The following is a 17573-nucleotide window of genomic DNA, read 5'->3' on the forward strand; positions in this document are numbered from 1 at the left end:
TGGATAGTGAGATTATTCAGCATTTCTGCAACAGAAACATGTAGTTAATCAGTTGATTGAACACAAAGTTGTGGGGTAAGGATGCACGCATGCACCAAGTTACTGAAATCAAGCTTTCAGTCTAACTGAATTAATTCGTAAACCTCCTAAAGACTCCTGAATATAAACATGCTACGTTCACATCATATTTCATTTCCCACCTTCAACCTCTAACTTCTCAAGCCGACAGTAAAGTGATGCAATTATAGATTCCTAGTCAATCTTCACTGAAGAGTATATGAGCCTGGTGAACCACAAGCAGGCGTAGAAGCCAATGGTGCCAGTGAGCACGAAGAAGGCGTACGACACGATGAACATGTAGCCAAAAAAGAGCATGCCGGAGACCGCCTTTGTGATCTGCAGCCTGGTGAAGAAATAGAATGCGGCGTACAAGAATAGGTACACTGCAGAGGATCCAGAAGTCAAGTAGGACCTCCACCACCACCGGTAGTCCTCGTTGCACAGCTGAAAATAGCAGAGCACAATGGTGATCTCTGCGCAGGTCACTATAAGGATTACGAAGACGAGGAACACGATCCCAAACATGTAGTAGAACTGGTGCGTCCAGATTGTTGTCAGGATGTAGAAGAGCTCAATGAACACCGCGCCAAAGGGCAGGATGCCTCCGATCGATATCGAGACGGCTGGATTCGTGTACCATGGCTGCTCCGGTATCGGCCGCGGTATCTTGTTTGTCCTCACCGGGTCGTCAATGGCAGGCTTCTTAAACCCGAGGAAGCTGCCGATGAAGATTAGTGGCAAAGAGATTCCAAGCCACAGGAAAACCAGTGCGAACATGGTGGTGACTGGCACAGCCCCGGAGGATTTCTCGACCCAGAGGAGCATGTTCAGGGTAAAGAATATTAGGAACACAGCACCAGGGAACATCAAGGCCGTCTTGATGGCGACCTTCTTCCATTCTGAGCCCCTGAACATCATGTAAAGGCGTCCAGTAGAGTACCCTGCAAACAGGCCCATGAGGACCCAGAGCAGGAGCATGGCTGTCATGAACCCTCCACGGTTTGAAGGCGACAGGAGCCCCAGGATGGCGAGCAGCAAGGTGACAAGCAGCATTCCAAAGAACTGTACACCTGTACCCACGTACACGCACAGCGTGTCAGCATTCACAGGAGGCCTGAACACATCGCCGTGGAGAAGCTTCCACCCAGACTCCTCCTGTGCTTCCTCCTGGTTCTCTAGCTGGTTGTACATGGAAATGTCACGGTACAGAGTCCGGAGCATGATCATGGCAACCATCACAGAGAGGAAGAGGACTGTCATAAGAGTATTCACAATGTAAAACCAATGATCGTCAGGCGTGCTAAGGTAAGTGTCCCAGCGTGATGCCCACTTGATATCACTTTCCTGCATTGAGAAAGCATGTGAACAAAAATGAAAAGGTCAGGAAATCTAAACTTTGCAATGAAAAATCCGACCATAGGACTCCTAGGTCTCAATAACGGGGATGGTTGTATACAATCAACTTGGCAAGTAGAAGAATTGGAACTACCTCAAAGTTAACATCATAGGTGAAAATGATCTCTTTGTTTGCCTCTATTTCTTGAGGCCTATCAGAGCTCATTACTAGAATCCTTGTGTGTGGATTACAGGTTTTAAGGTGTGTCATATTCCCCTTCCAATCACCATCGGGTTTATGCTTAACACTGCAGCATATATATAATAAATGTACAAAGCAAGCATCAAATAAATGTAAAATTACATCATGCATCATCACTCGGGAACTTCACAAAGAAACTCAACACTCTGTCTGCGGGATGAATATCGAACCTGTACGGTTTAACTTCGAAGCCCACAATCCTAGCGAGACCTGTGTGTTCATCCTTGTTATACTTCACCAGAAATGATAAGTGGTTGTGAATGAAATAACTCCAATCCTTTCTCTGCATCAAACACATTCAAATCATAAGACAATTGCCATTGGATGAACAAATCAGTATTCCTGTCTAGCGAGAAGATCATCAACCCACCCCTACAAACCACCCCTTGACACCAACATGCATGCCTTGTAGATATAATGTTGGTGCCTCTTTATCCAATCTCTTAACTGGGATGACCATAGGGAGGTTATCAAGAATCCTGCGAGCAACAAAAGCAAAGGCTCATTCTCTAATCAAATTTTCTGAATATCTATGCAGTCTGCAGCCAGCATCTCACATGTTTACACTGTAGGAGTCGTCGATTTTCTCCTTGAAATCCTTTGCTCCTTCTTGGCTCAGAACAATCTTGCACGCAATCTGACACAGCTTAGGCTCCATCATCTCGAACTGCATCGGAAGCACAACCGAAACATCAGGGAGCTAATTACAGGCAAAAGCAGCTCACAGTAGGTGGATCCGTGTATGGTGTGGAACACTAAAATTCCAGTACTACTGTATCCTGCAGAATTACCACGTAGGGCGAGTTCTCGATTCGGTCGCCACGGAGCACCTCGCCGAGATTCTCGGCGCTGCTGACGATGGTGTCCGGCCTGCAGAAGGGGAGGGAGTAGTACGAGTAGGGCACCTGCGTCTTGATGGAGCTCAGCTGGCTCACCTTCACGGCGAGCAGGTCATTCTGCAACCAGCCATCAGGAACCACACACAGACCCAGCGCGTGAGGAGTAATGACTCGTCATTATCAGGATAGTTTCCTGAGCAAGAGCAATCAAGCCGATCATGAAATGAGTGAGAGAGGGAGAAAGACAAGACCTTGCGGAAGTCGGCGGGGGCGACGCCGGGGAGGTAGAACCCGCGGGCCGCGCCGGCGCATGCGAGGACGAGGAAGAGGAGCGCCGGGTGGGCCATCTCCGTTTGTGGGAGGTGAGGTCAGGAGTGTGCCAGGGGCAGAAGAGATTATGGGGAAGGGGAAGAAGCGGGCGAAGAGTGGAGTCGTCGGCGACGACCGGCCCGGAGGATTACGAAGCGTCAGGTTCGGCGGCGGTGGGCCAGCACGGGAGAGAGAGAGTTTTGACTTGTGTCGCTTGCTTGGCATCGGCAGACGCAGCTCGTGATGACGCAAACGCAAGACTCGAACCTTTTGACTTTGACTTTGACTTCGGAGTGTCACTAAAAGGTCACTTGCTCGGTTATCCTCTGAATCAGATGCTACTGCAAGTCTGCAAGGTTACTAGGGGGCTGTTTGGATACGAGGTGCTAAACTTTAACAGTGTCACATCGGATGTTTGGATGCTAATTAGGAGGACTAAACATGAGCTAATTATAAAACTAATTGCAGAACCTTGTGCTAATTCGCGAGACGAATCTATTAAGCCTAATTAATCCATCATTAGCAAATGGTTACTGTAGCACCACATTGTCAAATCATGGACTAATTAGGCTTAATAGATTCGTCTCGCGAATTATACTCCATCTGTGCAATTAGTTTTGTAATTAGCTTATGTTTAGTACTCCTAATTAGCATCACAAACATCCGATGTGACAGGTGTTAAACTTTAACAGGTGTTTCCCAAACACCCCCTAGATGCTCTCAGTTTTTCCTCCTCACCCACGAGGAGGCGAATTTAACAATCGATTTTCTCAGAGAAAAAAAAACAGCTAAGATCGATTTATACTGCTACGATGAGATTAGTACTGAACTGAATGCAACCTGTCATCGCCATGTCAGTCTGATGTCGTTGCTGGACTGAAACCACCGCTAGAACAGTTTTCCAATGGGTCCTCCCTTCTAGCGGACACGGCCCAGTTAGGCCCAATAGCTCGACCGCTCGACGCGTCGACCGCCGCATCGGCCCATCCCGGCACGAGTCGCGCGCCGCCGCATCCGCTTGTCGCGCCGTCGTCGACCTACCTGCTCGGCCGCGCCGCTCGCTGCCCAGGTCCGCTCGCCACGACCTCGGCCGCCACGCACTCGCCGTCGCCGCGGCCTTGCTCCTGCGCCTCCTCACGGGCCAGCCGCTCTCGGCCCGCTACCAGGCGCGCGCTTGGGGGGATCCGGCCCCTAAACCCTAGAGCTCGCCGGCTCGGCTCGCTCCCCCCGCGCTGGCAGCGGCAATGGAGGACGAGGAGATGGAGAAGAAGGTGCAGCAGTACCTGCAGCGCAAGGGGTTCCGCCTCACCGAGCTCGCGCTGCAGGAGGAGCGCAACCGCCTCTCCACCTCAGTCATCTCCGACGTTGCGCTTGAGAGGTAGGTTCGCCTGCTTCCCAAGCTAGCTAGGTGGGGTCCTAGGACGTCTCCGCCAGTGGCGGTAGCTTCCGTTACGATGAAATTGAAAGCTACTGGACTTGTGTAATTTGTTCGAATGAATTCGAGTTGGTGCTTTTTTTTTCTGGGCGCTCGGAGTGTATAACCTCGGTGCCCTCGCTCGGCTGTTGATTTGGCTAGTTTGCTTGCCTGGATGTGAACTGTTGCCTAGTGCTCTCGTCTGAATTGGAAATTAGCTTAGAGAGTCTAGTTGGAGGAATTGGCACTAACGTTATGGGAGTTAAGGGGTGTAAAATTGCGGTAACTCAGTTTTCCATGAAGGTCCAATGTTTTCAAGTGCCTGCCACCTGCAGATGGCATTCCATAGATTTTGCTATGCACTTAGATATATGCTATGTCTAGCAAAAGTTATGAATCTAGAAAAGTGAAAATGACCTATCATTTGGGACGGAGGGAGTAGATCTTTGGACAGGAAGGGAAGGGAATCAAGGGATATGTAAGTAACAGAAAATTCAATGTTCAAATCTCTGCCGGAATTTTTTGTAACATCCAGTTGATAAAGGCTGCTGTCTGTAGCTATGTGGAAAACTGCATTTTCTGGACTGCTTGCATGTGATAATTTGCAAAGCAGTCTGTTTATTGGTTCAATGGTGCTTGATCGATATTACAATAATCAGTTGTTTTGTCACTATCTGCCCACAAATATTTTTCTAGTCCATTAGCATACACAGATTCTGAAGGGCTTCTATTTTCTCTTATGATCTTACCATTACCATTTTTCGGTTGCTTATGTTCTTCAATTACAGGTCTGACAATGATCCGGCAAGATACCATGATGGATATAGTAAACTAAGAACATGGGCATATAGTTCTCTTGATCAATACAAGGTGCGTTGCTTGTAGATAATTTGTACTTCACATGCACATCTCCAATAAATGTGATTGCTTTTGATACCTTGTGTCCAAATTGTTCATTTGTTTCTGTTAGCTCCAAGTAGCACTTTTATTTGAATCCTCTTTGTGTTCTCAGTCACGAATTTACACTTTTGGCCTCCTTTTATGAACCACAAATCTGTTCATCTGAGCGTGGTTTTGCACTTGACTACTTATGCAATTCTAGTTTGTCGAAAGGGTATTTGCTTGTGGTGCACAAACCACTTATGATCATATTTTCCTTTCTTTTTCTTATGGTGCACCTTCCTGTTATTAAATCTGGCAGTACAATTCATGTTTCTTAATTCTGGCAATACAATAAATGTTTCTTAATTCTGATCTTTTTGTGTAGCACGAATTACTTCGTGTCCTTTACCCAGTTTTTATCCATTGCTTCATGGATCTAGTGGCAGAGGGACATATGCAAGAAGGTATTTCTCGTTGTTGGGCATAATTGTATAGACTTCTGCTGTTTTTTGTTTTTAGCCTTAGTTTATTGAGGCATTTCTTTCTTTTCCTATCCTGTAGCTCGGTCATTTTTCCATACATTTCGAGAAGATCATGAAGTGATGCATTCAAGGGATCTTCAGAAGCTGGAAGGTGTCCTCTCTCCTTCACATTTGGAGGTTATTTAACTATTCCCCACATTGTGCCAATACCATTTGAAATGAACACTTGTTTTATATGATTGATTTTACCTTCTTAAGATTCCAGAACTGTGCATTTACCTTCTGCATGTCATAATTTTCAGGAAATGGAACTGGCCCGATCTTTAAGGCAAAATAAATTTAAAATTAAAATGTGCGAGGTAACTACTCTACGAATTCCTTCTCATCTCTAGCCTATTGTTTTGAATTATGCTTTTTAATTCATCCATGCTCTTTTACTAGAATTGATCCCTTTTATGGAGATAAAATACTGCACATCATAGTAAAAATGACGTACTTTATTGTGTTGCCGCACGCCATTATTCTACCTTTTCCCCCTGCATTCCTTGATAGCTATAGTAATATGATTTATTGGAAGCTTCATATGTTCCTATTTAAAAAGCAGCTGCTCCAACTAAAAGTTTGACCATATTTTCCTATTGCAGTATTCATATCAATTGCTTCTCCAGTATCTCCAGAAAACACAAGCTTTTGTGGTGCTGGGAGTAATCAATCAGCACATAACTTTTGAAGGTATGGTTCCATGATCTGCTGAATTGAGTACTTCTGGTATGCATTGTACTTGTGCATTTTCACTTCTTACAGTCTTCTCTACCACTTCTATTTGTACAATTGGCAGTATCTCCTGGGCAGCCCTCATTAATCTCTGATGATGCGGATGTTGTTGCTCTGATTGGGACAAGTAAGGACTTGGCAAAACAGATAAATCAGAAGGAAGTACATTGGGGGGTATGTTACGCATCAGTTGGATTGTTTTCCACTTAAGTTATATCGAATAGTCAATATTGCAGATTAAACAGTTTGTATTTGAGTTGTCTCCAGTGAAGTTAATATATTCTGCTCTATATGCTCTCATGCACTTCTTGTTTCCCAGTTGCTTGAAGATTCCGTTGAAGAGCGAATGGAGAAGGCGCTAGCAGAATCTGATAAAATTGAAGCTGAAAGCAAGGATGCTGAAGCAGAAGATAATAAGGCAAGGGATCAGAATCTTCTTACATTATGTGTTCTATATACTGTTGGGCTGTTGAAATATCAACCTTATATTGAGAATGTGCCTCCCACTTCACTATCTGTAGGTTGTAGCTGATAACAAATGCTCATTGCTTGGTTCCAGTTGCACTGGGCATACCAGTGTTCCTGGTCATAAGAATTTTGGTGTCTTAGCAGTGTATTCCTGTGTATACATGTATTCATGGTCATAAGATTTTTGTCATTATATTTTGCCACAGAAAAGAAACGCAGAAGGTGGAAAGCAAGGTGCTTCTAATAAGAAGACCAAAAAGGATAAGCTTGTAGGTGCAACTGGAAAAAATGTCAGAACTGAAACAAGCATGGTTTCTGTGGCACCTCGAGTGAAGCCGGAGCTAACTCTTCCAACGACGTATGTTTCTAATTCCTTTGTGGCTATAACTATGGAAAACTGTCCTCCAATTTTTCATGTATGGTCTTTATTTTGTCTAATATTTCAAAATCCTAAATAACACCTCAACCTTAGGCCTTCGTTTAAGAATGCTATTCGTGTAACTGAAAAGTTAGGTCAAGGTCTGACATGTGAATGACATCTACTTGCTAGAACTTTTGATTCTGTGACCACGACACTTTTATTTTCAGGGACAAGCCAGTAGGGGGGGCTGGCAGGGGCCATGGCCCCCCTCATGGCCCAATTTTTTTCCTACTAAATCTCTAGTATATCTTATAGTATTTAGCTCATCTTATGAAGAAAAACATATGAATTAGTGTAGTTGCCCCCCCCCCCCCCCCCCCCCCCCAATCTTGTGATCCTGGGCTTTGTCACTGCTTATTTTGGAATACAAACTGAAATTGAAGAGGGTTTTTTAGGACACAAAAAACATTAGGCCCTGATAGATTCAAAATAATCTTAACTCTTTTGTGCACTATTCTTATTGCTTGATAGTTTGGAGGTTGTTGCTGGTTTACTTTGTGTTCATACCTTTATCTGTCAAAGTAATCAACCTTGAGATATGCGCGTATGGAAAATCTTTATGTATTTGTTTCAGGCCTATTGAAGTTGAACAATCAATTCTTGAGGACCTGAGGAACCGTGCACAATTGAATAGTATGGCATTGCCCTCTGTTAGCTTCTACACATTCCTTAATACACATAATGGGTAAATATAACTGTTATTTGATATTTAGAACTTCTCTGTTAATACTTTGGGTTGAGTATCATCCTGTGGAACACAGATTGAACTGCTCATCGATATCACACGATGGATCTTTGGTTGTGGGTGGATTTTCTGATTCGTCAGTAAAGGTCAGTCCGTTCAGGTCAAATGTTCTTTTTCATGCTATTTATATTCGTAGCTGGTAAAATTTCCTTGCCTTTCACCAGGTCTGGGATATGTCAAAGATTGGTCAATCAGGAAAAACATGTAAGTTCGACACCTTTTGTTCCTGACCAATTCTTTCACTCTCTCTTCGTACTCTCAGTGTTGCTATGCTAAAATACATGCATAATTTTGCATCTAATTTAGGCCAAGGTCATGTTGATGTTTTGTTTTGAATATTTTAATCAGTTTAAGTTACAAACACTAAGCACTACAACTACTGCTTTATACAGTTTTTCAATATTCTTCTGCGAAAGTCTGACTTCAGAATAATTCTGCCATTCAAATATTTCCAGTTATATTCTGATGGAGTTTGCTAATTTGGCAAACTTTAATTTTCAGCTAGTTCACAGGGGGAGACTGGATCTCAGGGTGTTCGCGTATCAACAGTAGATGAGGGAAAAAGACCCTATACACTATTCCAAGGTCATTCTGGACCAGTTTATTCCGCGGCCTTTAGCCCATTTGGGGATTTTCTCCTATCATCATCTTCAGACTCGACAAGTAAGATACCTAGACATAGTGCTTGTACGTTTTGTAGGAAATCCTTTCCCTAATTATCTTCTAAATTTAGCACTATATCCTTACTCTTTATTTGTTACAGTTAGACTGTGGAGCACCAAGCTGAACGCCAATCTTGTCTGTTACAAAGGACACAACTACCCTGTTTGGGATGTCCAAGTATGTGAATAACTATTTAAGATGTTGATCTTGCATTTGTAAACATTTTAATAATATAATTATGCACCGTACTATTTGTTGATACCTTCTTTTGTTTACTTTTATGACAGTTTAGTCCAGTTGGCCATTACTTTGCTAGTGCTTCGCATGACAGGACTGCTAGAATCTGGTCGATGGATAAAATTCAACCTTTGCGAATAATGGCTGGGCATCTTTCCGATGTTGATGTAAGTGAACTTCTGGTCCTATAACTTCGTATCATTCGAAAAGTTATGGTTTGGTTAGATGGAATTGTTGGTGTTTTTAATCCTTTTGTGTTTAGTACCCACTTGTTTTTTCCAATGTCCTGTATTGATGCCAGCATGATTTGACGGATCTTTTTTTTTTTCTTTTGCCTGCAAATTGTTTGCTTAACAGTGTGTCCAGTGGCATGTAAACTGTAACTACATTGCCACCGGCTCTAGCGACAAAACCGTAAGACTATGGGATGTACAGACAGGTGAATGTATACGGATGTTTATTGGTCATAGGAGTATGGTTTTATCACTGGCAATGTCACCCGATGGACGATACATGGCCTCTGGAGACGAAGATGGAACCATCATGATGTGGGATCTCTCAACTGGTCGCTGTGTTTCACCATTGCTAGGACACGGTTCTTGTGTGTGGACACTTGCTTTCAGGTAATCATTAGTGTAACTTTTCTAGGTTATAGCAGCACCCCAAGTCTATTTTGATCTGATAATTGTAAAAAAAAAGGTTATAGAAACTTGCGCAAAGAGTAAGGGTTCATTGTAGTTAAAAGCATCACTTGGTAAGCTGGCCAGTCCTGCGGCAAGCATAGCTGGTTCATGAAACAGTTTTAACTCAAGTTATAATTATCAGTAGTGCTATAGCAAGAAATTAGTTTGCTAATCACTTACTTAGCCCTTGTGTAATTTAAAGGTCATGCAATTCATGTCTTCAAATTACTGGTGTTGGTCTCACAGATTTTGATGTTGTTTAGACTCAGAATACATGAGTCATGGCATCAGCTAAATGGCGCTGCTCTGTTTGCTTCTTGCCTTAGACTTTTAGCTGATCAAATATGATACTTGTCCTATGAGCTCTTTAGTCTTTAAACAACATATTTCCTCCCTGATTGCAGTCCTATTTGAATGTCATTGGCTAAACATAGGGTCCAGACTTCAAAATGTAGTATTATTTTGGTTTTAGCTCTCGTTGCCTTTTGGATGTACACTAGAGATTTCTTGCTCTAGCAGCAACATACCTTTTGTGGAGAACCTTAGCAAATGGCAATGCAGTCATTGATTTATCCCAATGCATTCCAATGGGATATGTAATGTGTTAAGATTAAACACTGCTGTAGGTTATCCCTTTTATTTTTGAATCGCTTTCCACTTTATTTAAGTTGCAACACAAGGTCTAAATTGTACATTGTTTCTTTCATTGATAGTTCATGATGTTCTGAGATATGCCATGTAGGACTGCCGTTGGTTGATTTTCTAAGCGTTAATTATACGATGCAGTAAAGTATGCGCATAGTTAATATATCATGTTATTGTCTTAGCTGTGAGGGGGCAATGCTTGCATCTGGATCAGCTGACTGTACTGTAAAACTCTGGGATGTCGCTTCCAGCACAAAGGCCCTGAAGACGGAGGACACGTAAGTTGATTTACATATAAACATGATCATCAATTCAGCATATACTCCATTCTCTTACTTGGACGTCAAAACAACCTTGTCTTTTCTGAAACAGCAAAGGTGGTTCAGCTAACCGACTGAGGCTTCTTAAAGCTCTCCCTACGAAATCTACTCCTGTTTATAGCCTGCGGGTGAGAAGTTTTCCACTCGTTTCAGCACTGTTAAATTCAACTTATGTTTTCTATGATGCAGTGTAACTGAAGAATGAACTGATTTCTGGTTATTGCAGTTCTCTCGAAGGAATCTTCTGTTTGCATCCGGTGCGCTCTCGCTTAGCTAGTCGTAAGCTATATATTTTCTAGAAGACAACTGGAATTGTTTCGTTGTGGCATCAAGTAGTAAGCTGACATTTTGTGTACTTGACTGTGGATCTTATTATAGAGTTAACATTTTTATAAGGGATCTGTGACCAGAAAGCACTGCAGATACTTCATAGCGCGAGTGTAATATTGTAACATTATTAGGTAATTACATTACATCGTGTAAAATTATTATTTTGTAGGTAGTGAGTCAAACCTGATGAAAACGTATCAGGGGTGTATGGATACACCCCACTAAAGTTTAGCACATGTCATATCGGATGTTTGGATGCTAATTAGAAGTATTAAATATAAGCTAATTATAAAACTAATTGCACATATGGAGTCTAATTCGCGAGACGAATCTATTAAACCTAATTAGTCCATGATTTGACAATGTGGTGCTACCGTAACCATTTGCTAATGATGGATTAATTAGTCTTAATAGATTCGTCTCGTGAATTAGCACAGGTTCTGCAATTAGTTTTATAATTAGCTCATGTTTAGTCCTCCTAATTAGCATCCGAACATCCGATGTAACACTGCTAAAGTTTAGCACCTAGTATTCAAACACCCCCTAAATCTGGTGGCCCAAATAGTGTTTCTGTGGGAAGCACTGTATTCGTAGCATCCTGCATCCTAAGATGGGAGACTTCATGGTTGACACTTTCTTTTCCAGGTAAAATTTATGCGTCTCGCACTAGGGCCTAAGCCTAGGGCATGAAAGTGAAGCGTCAGATTTGCAATGAACATGTTGGTTTTGTGGCATCATGCCTGATTAACGACAGAATCCAACCTGATGTGATATTTTCGTCACTGTTTGAGGTGTACCATTCATCTACAACCAGTCTTTTTCAACGACACGTAGGACCGAGCCCCACATGTCATGGTATACAGTAGACTAGATAATCATTCGATCGATTGGTTGGTGGTGAAGATCGTTTCCCTGTCCTGCGCCGGTGGTCCAGGCGATTCTGGCTAGGCTTGTTGACGTCAGAAACGCTGTTCACATGGCCAATTGGTGGGGCGTCGTCCTCATGTTTCCATCTGTTCCGGAGTCCGGACACCGTCTGGGTAGGCCCTACCATTTCCTCAACCCTGTCTTACAAATGGAAACTCCAGTATTGTTAAAAAGGAGCTGTCATCTTTTCCAACATCAGATCAATTGAAGGAGAAGGCTCAAGGCATCGAACATTCAACAAGTTAGGAACCACTTTGGATGACCTCATTGTGGTGATCTTTCTCTTAATTTGTATTCCCATCTTCCTTTAAGATGAGATATGCTCCCATCTTTCCATGAGCAAGAAACATCACGCGACGTCAGTGTAGATGCTACATCGTCGTCGTCGCGACATCTATTCGTTCATTTTTTAGGTCCATTTCAGGACCACATCATCTTTCTCGTGTCTATGTTTATATTCATTAGCAGACTCGTGACGATAACCTTATACTGAGGAAGGAATTAGGCGCGCCGTCTTCTGCTGTTCAGGAAAAGGGACACACAGAGCCATTGCATTGGCAATCTGTGGACAGGCCGACAGGGATAGGTCAACAGACCATACTTGACTAGGGCACATTATCTACCTCCAGGGCCCATGAGTTCAATGGCGAAACATGACATGATTGCAGAGTAGGAGCATCTGCGCATGCATCCATGAAGTGGCTTCAGATGAATTGGACAAAAGGTGTGCTGTCCTGGTTGCACCATGTGTAGAAGCGAATCACTGGGAGAGTTTTGAGGAGACAAGATTGTTAAGCTAACTTAACTAACTGGTATGACCAGGAGAGCAAACTAATTGCGATTAGACGGGTCGGTCACTGCATCTCAGTTGCACGTCACAGCCATGAGCATTGTGAATTATTGCTCCAATAAAATGATTGGAGTGTCACTGCGGACCAGCATTAGGCACTCAGCATTAGGCCTCGTGTTTACTGGCCAAACCATAAAAACACTGCTCCGGAGCAGTCGTTTCAATTCCTTGAGCATGTAGCGTTAAGGGGATGTTTGGATCATGGACTAATTTTTAGTTTGGGTCACATCGGATGTTTGTAAACGTGAACTAATTATAAAACTAATTGCATAAGTCGTGACTAATTCGCGAGACGAATCTATTAAGCCTAATTAATCTATAATTATCATATATTTACTGTAGCATCACATGGTCAAATCATAGACTAATTAGACTTAATAGATTCATCTTACGAATTAACCTTCATTTATGCAATTGGTTTTTTAATTAACCTATATTTGATATTAGAGTATCTAAACATTCGACGTGACAGTTACTGAACTTTAATCTCCGAACCTAAATCGAGTCCAGTAATTTCTCTCAGTCCTAGGGTTGCTGCTCATGGACAAGACATGGTGGTCGAGTACAAGGTCACTTGGTGAGCTTGTCTTTTCGACGCACCTAGTTCCTGTTGCTCGTGCAGTTGCAGAAGCAAGCAAATGCCACTGTGAACTGTTCAGAACGAGGCAAAGCCCCTGCCTGCCACTTCCGTTTCCTGCGGCTGCTCGCTTTGCCAGTGCGCGCTGCACCTGCATCCGCGCCATGCATGTCGCCTTTTGCGTTTGACCTTCATAAACAAATCAAGTAATAGGAGTATATATTGTTGAAAGCTGAAACCAAGTTTTAAATCTCCCTCTATAACTGCTGCTATGGTCCGCTACAACTGCTGCGACAAAAAATTTTGTAATCCATGACGAATTTTTCATTTTTCATGACATTTTCAGATAACGTTAGTGATGGCACTCCATCTATAATGATCAGCCAGTTTTCATCATAGATTCGCAATTGTGAATATGAAGTCCAAAATACAGGGACGTTTTATCAATTTCATCACAATTCGACCCACAACACTATGATATTTCAGCAAATTAGTCACAGACAATAAATTAGAAATCTTCATGTTTAGTAGGGGAAAAATAGAAAAATCAGAAAAAAAAAATATGGAAAAAAAATCGGGGAAAAAAGAAAAAAAGTTGCGGAGACCAAGAATCAAACCTAGAACCTCCCTAATACAAAGCATCGCATTTACCCATTAAACTACTTGTAGCACTCCTTACAACCGAGCTATGCCCCCATTTGTGATTTTATTCAGTATTTAGTTTATTTATAAACATATGCGCTCATGCGTTGCTGCACGACCTATAACCATAGTAAAGCACTTCTTACCACCGAGCTACGCCTCCGTTTGTAATTTTATTCAGTGTTTAATTTATTTATACACATATGCGCTCGTGCGTTGCTGCATAACCAATTCAGAAAAAAGTGTGGAGCACACGGAGTTCGAACCAGGGTTGCAGGTTTTGCTAACGCAACAAACTTTACCACTGCAACAGTGCAGTGATAATAATTGGTAAGAAAACCTTTTGTATGTGTTGGTTCGTACGGTGGCCCAATAATGAAGAACAGAGGTATTGTTTATCTTTCCCTTTTTAATTTGGAATTAAAACTTCTAATTGGTATTTCTTCCTCATAAGAACTCCAAATTTGATAATTCTTTTTCCTGAATTTTTCTAAAATCACGAAATTTCATTTAATGGCACTTGTTTGTATTCTAATTGCCATTTCTTGGATCATTTTCATATGTCTTATTTTCTTCCACCTAAATAGAGAATAAAAAAACATGTTTTTTCATAACAATTGCAAATGTAACTTAATATTTTCTAATATTATGTTCAAAAAATGGTTGTGCCAAAATTTGAGATGCATACGAGATTAAAAATATTACGAGGTATTCAAATCTCAAAGTTTGACTTGAGTTATAAGAAACTATGTGAGAGATGTATCCATTTGTGAACAATGTATAGTCTTACTTTATTAAAGTCATTCAAATTTTTTATAGCAAGCTTATGGACAAAAATATGCTATCACATAAATTTGTAGAATTTTTTGACCAAATTTAGATATTATTATAATTATTATGTGGTAATTTGGAGATAGAAGTTTGAATTGTCTCTATAAGATAATTTAATTGTTCATCTATCTTTAGGACATGAGCTATAATGGAACATAGGAGCATAAACAAAGTTTTTGTGCAATTTTTCAAATCTTATTGGTGTTATACACAGTTCAACTTGGAATTATCGAAAACGTAGAAAAGCATTTTAATGATAGAAAATACTAAATCTATTAAAAAATTCTTGAAACTCCTACATGACAACTTAAATGTTGTCTACTATATTTAAAATATATTAGTGTATGTAAGATAATTTATTTGCAAGTTACTTTAGAAGGATGCTGTAAAATGGAAAAAGAAAACGAAAAACATTAAACAGTGAAGTATGTTGACACAAGTTTGACTTCGGCCCGTTTAACTAATTCGGCCCAGAAATACACATCTCCTATTGCCATTAGACCAAAGTTGTATGGCTGAGATAACTCAGCCCAGAAATACACATCTCCTATTGTCATTAGACCAAAGTTGTATGGCTGAGATGATCCGGTCTTTGAATAAATACGCCATATGTCATCCATACATTTATGACCCCACCAGATGGTTTGGACAGTTCTAAATATGAGGTTGTACACCGAGACGTATCAGACATGGAAACTACGGTGCAGGACAACGTGGTCTACGTGGAGGACAAGAACTAGTCTAGGAATAGGAAACTACTCATAGCAATCGGAGTAGGACTCTTTAGTCGAATCCAACTAGTATTCTTGTAAACAACCGACCTGTAACCCTACCCCCGGCAGTATAAGGCGAGGCAGGGATCCCCTCCAAATAAGTTCAATCAATATAATACAACCAACAAAACAAGACGTTGGGTATTACGCGACATAAGCGACCCGAACCTATCTAAATCGTGTGTTTGAGTTCACCTTCGAGTTCCTGATCTCGGCGAGCCCCACGCATAGAACACCACCTCGGGTACCCCTCGGTAGGTTGCCGGGTCTAAACAACGACAGCTGGCGCGCCAGGTAGGAGCTCTCGCTGAGAATCCACTGGCGAACTCAATGGCTCAAGTCATCATCAAGCCCACCGTCACATTCGAAGCGGGCGCGACATTCGTCTTTGCTTCCTGGATTTGCGCAACAGACGGCGTTGGAAACTTCCACCACCACATTGCACCGACTCCGAACGAGAAGCAGTACGCTAGTACCACATCAACCTTCATTGCGAAGCTCTCGAGGATTTCATCGAGAAATTCAACAAAATTTTTGACCTATTTCGAGACTCATGGGACGAGTCCGAGTACAACTCGACTTCTCCTACTAGTCGGATTGGTTCCCACGAGCTGGCGCTTAAGCCATCGTGCGGATCGGTCTACAATACAAGTCGATTCCCGTTCAGACTCCGAAATTCGGGGGTTGTCTATCAAGACACCTTGTCTATATCACAATTCAACTCGGATTTGATCAAGGACCTCGACTACTACTCGGATCCGAATGAGGAGACTCCATTATCAGGTCCACAACAGGGTCTGGTAATCACATCCACTCCACAAGGCAGATTCGTCTACTGGCCCAACACTCGGTTTGACACACCTCATCCCAGCATGGCAGCAGCCATAGACCAAGTCAAAACGAGGGTGCTAGAAACAAGCGTCCTAGAATTGAGGGTGCTAGACCAAGCCAAAACAGGGTAGAGGGTAGTCGGGTGGAACCCTCGGGAGGCTGTGGCCACCGTGGGCCCTACCTAGAGCTTGAACCTCCAGTACGCGACCTCCGTTAGAAGATCAACAATAGCCACGATGCCCATACAATCATTGAAGGGTGCCACCGTGAGCGCGCACAAGAAGTCAAGTACCTCGGAGAAGATTCTGACAGGTTCCCTACCTTCTCAAAACAAGTACAAAAGACAGTTCTACCCAACGAGTTTAAACCTCCGGATATTACCAAGTATGACAGCAAGCAAGACTCAGTCCAATGGCTACGGTGCTACGCATTGTCAGTCCAGGCAGCGGGAGGAAATGATGACACCAAGGTCATCTATTTCCCCATCTGCATGGAGGTAGGGCCACTCACATGGCTCAAGTCTCTAGAGAAGATCTCCATCAACATATGGAAGCACCTCAAGGTGGCATTCACAAATAACTTTGTAGGGGTAATGCAGTGTCCTGGCAACATGATCAACTTATCTTAAGTCAAGCAGCAACAAGGTGAGACCCTGCGTAGTTATCTACGTTGTTTCTTCAACAAGAAAGCCACTATCGTGGACATTACGAAGTGGGACACCATAGACTGCTTCCAGAATGGTCTCTATGACCGCTGGATGTTCCAAGATTTTGGCAGGAGACGTCCGGAAGATATCAAACCTCTCAAGATCATGATACAAGACTGGGCGGATGAAGAAGACAAGGAGATTGAGAGGTTCGAGTCTAGCCGTAACAGAGGCCAGAAGAACAACAATCAGAGTAATGGCCAACGCAACGACAAGAACTGTAATGATCGACCCAACAATGACAACCGAGGCAACTACTCAGGTGGTCAAAATCGTAAGAGAAAGCTAGACAATACTATCGCGGCGATGCTCCAGTTTTCCAAGAAAGGTGGCAGGAATCAAGAAAGAACTCCATTCAAAAAGTTCCTGAAAAAGCAGTGCCCGTGGCACCCACACTCTAAGCACTCCGCAATGGACTGCTATAGCCTGCACATAGTCATGAAAGATCTGTCGGAACCTTCTGGAGCAAAGGACAAGGGCAAGGCTAAAAAAGACAAAGATCATGGCAACAATGGCAAATTCCAGAACCCGTCCAACACCGTTAACGTCATCTTCGGCGGCACACCG

The 17573-nt window shown here is 42.5% G+C and overlaps 2 protein-coding genes across 2 annotated transcripts; one reads left to right on the forward strand and one right to left on the reverse strand.

Moving 5' to 3' along the window:
• Positions 1–2969, reverse strand: LOC101777996 (transmembrane 9 superfamily member 9). Its single transcript, XM_004965663.3, has 7 exons — positions 2748–2969; positions 2449–2613; positions 2215–2324; positions 2028–2136; positions 1828–1940; positions 1550–1703; positions 1–1404 (listed from the first exon to the last, which is right to left on the reverse strand). The coding sequence occupies exons 1-7, from the start codon at positions 2841–2843 to the stop codon at positions 253–255; spliced, it is 1899 nt and encodes a 632-aa protein (XP_004965720.1). The 5' UTR covers positions 2844–2969; the 3' UTR covers positions 1–252.
• Positions 2970–3798: 829 nt separating this feature from the next.
• LOC101778522 (transcription initiation factor TFIID subunit 5) lies at positions 3799–11039 on the forward strand. The gene is made up of 19 exons (XM_004965664.4): positions 3799–4183; positions 5008–5089; positions 5487–5565; positions 5663–5760; positions 5886–5942; positions 6228–6315; positions 6422–6531; positions 6677–6775; positions 7032–7183; positions 7821–7931; positions 8008–8077; positions 8156–8195; positions 8493–8654; positions 8755–8831; positions 8942–9058; positions 9249–9514; positions 10402–10497; positions 10592–10667; positions 10766–11039. Exons 1-19 carry the CDS (start codon positions 4050–4052, stop codon positions 10814–10816), a joined length of 1965 nt encoding a protein of 654 aa, XP_004965721.1. The 5' UTR covers positions 3799–4049; the 3' UTR covers positions 10817–11039.
• Positions 11040–17573: the final 6534 nt, after the last annotated feature.

Source organism: Setaria italica, chromosome IV (genome assembly GCF_000263155.2).
Source record: "Setaria italica strain Yugu1 chromosome IV, Setaria_italica_v2.0, whole genome shotgun sequence".
NCBI lineage: Eukaryota > Viridiplantae > Streptophyta > Magnoliopsida > Poales > Poaceae > Setaria > Setaria italica.

What these genes read in the sequence shown, in the direction of transcription:
- LOC101777996 (XM_004965663.3), bottom strand. Translation starts at nt 2,843, where the DNA reads ATGGCCCACCCGGCGCTCCTCTTCCTCGTCCTCGCATGCGCCGGCGCG. An exon ending in TCGAGAACTCGCCCTACGTG is followed by an intron (nt 2,325 to 2,448) that starts GTAATTCTGCAG and finishes CTTCCGATGCAG; the next exon opens with TTCGAGATGATGGAGCCTAA. An exon ending in TTCGAAGTTAAACCGTACAG is followed by an intron (nt 1,704 to 1,827) that starts GTTCGATATTCA and finishes TATATGCTGCAG; the next exon opens with TGTTAAGCATAAACCCGATG.
- LOC101778522 (XM_004965664.4), top strand. Translation starts at nt 4,050, where the DNA reads ATGGAGGACGAGGAGATGGAGAAGAAGGTGCAGCAGTACCTGCAGCGC. An exon ending in AGAAGGAAGTACATTGGGGG is followed by an intron (nt 6,532 to 6,676) that starts GTATGTTACGCA and finishes CTTGTTTCCCAG; the next exon opens with TTGCTTGAAGATTCCGTTGA. An exon ending in TTTCTGATTCGTCAGTAAAG is followed by an intron (nt 8,078 to 8,155) that starts GTCAGTCCGTTC and finishes GCCTTTCACCAG; the next exon opens with GTCTGGGATATGTCAAAGAT.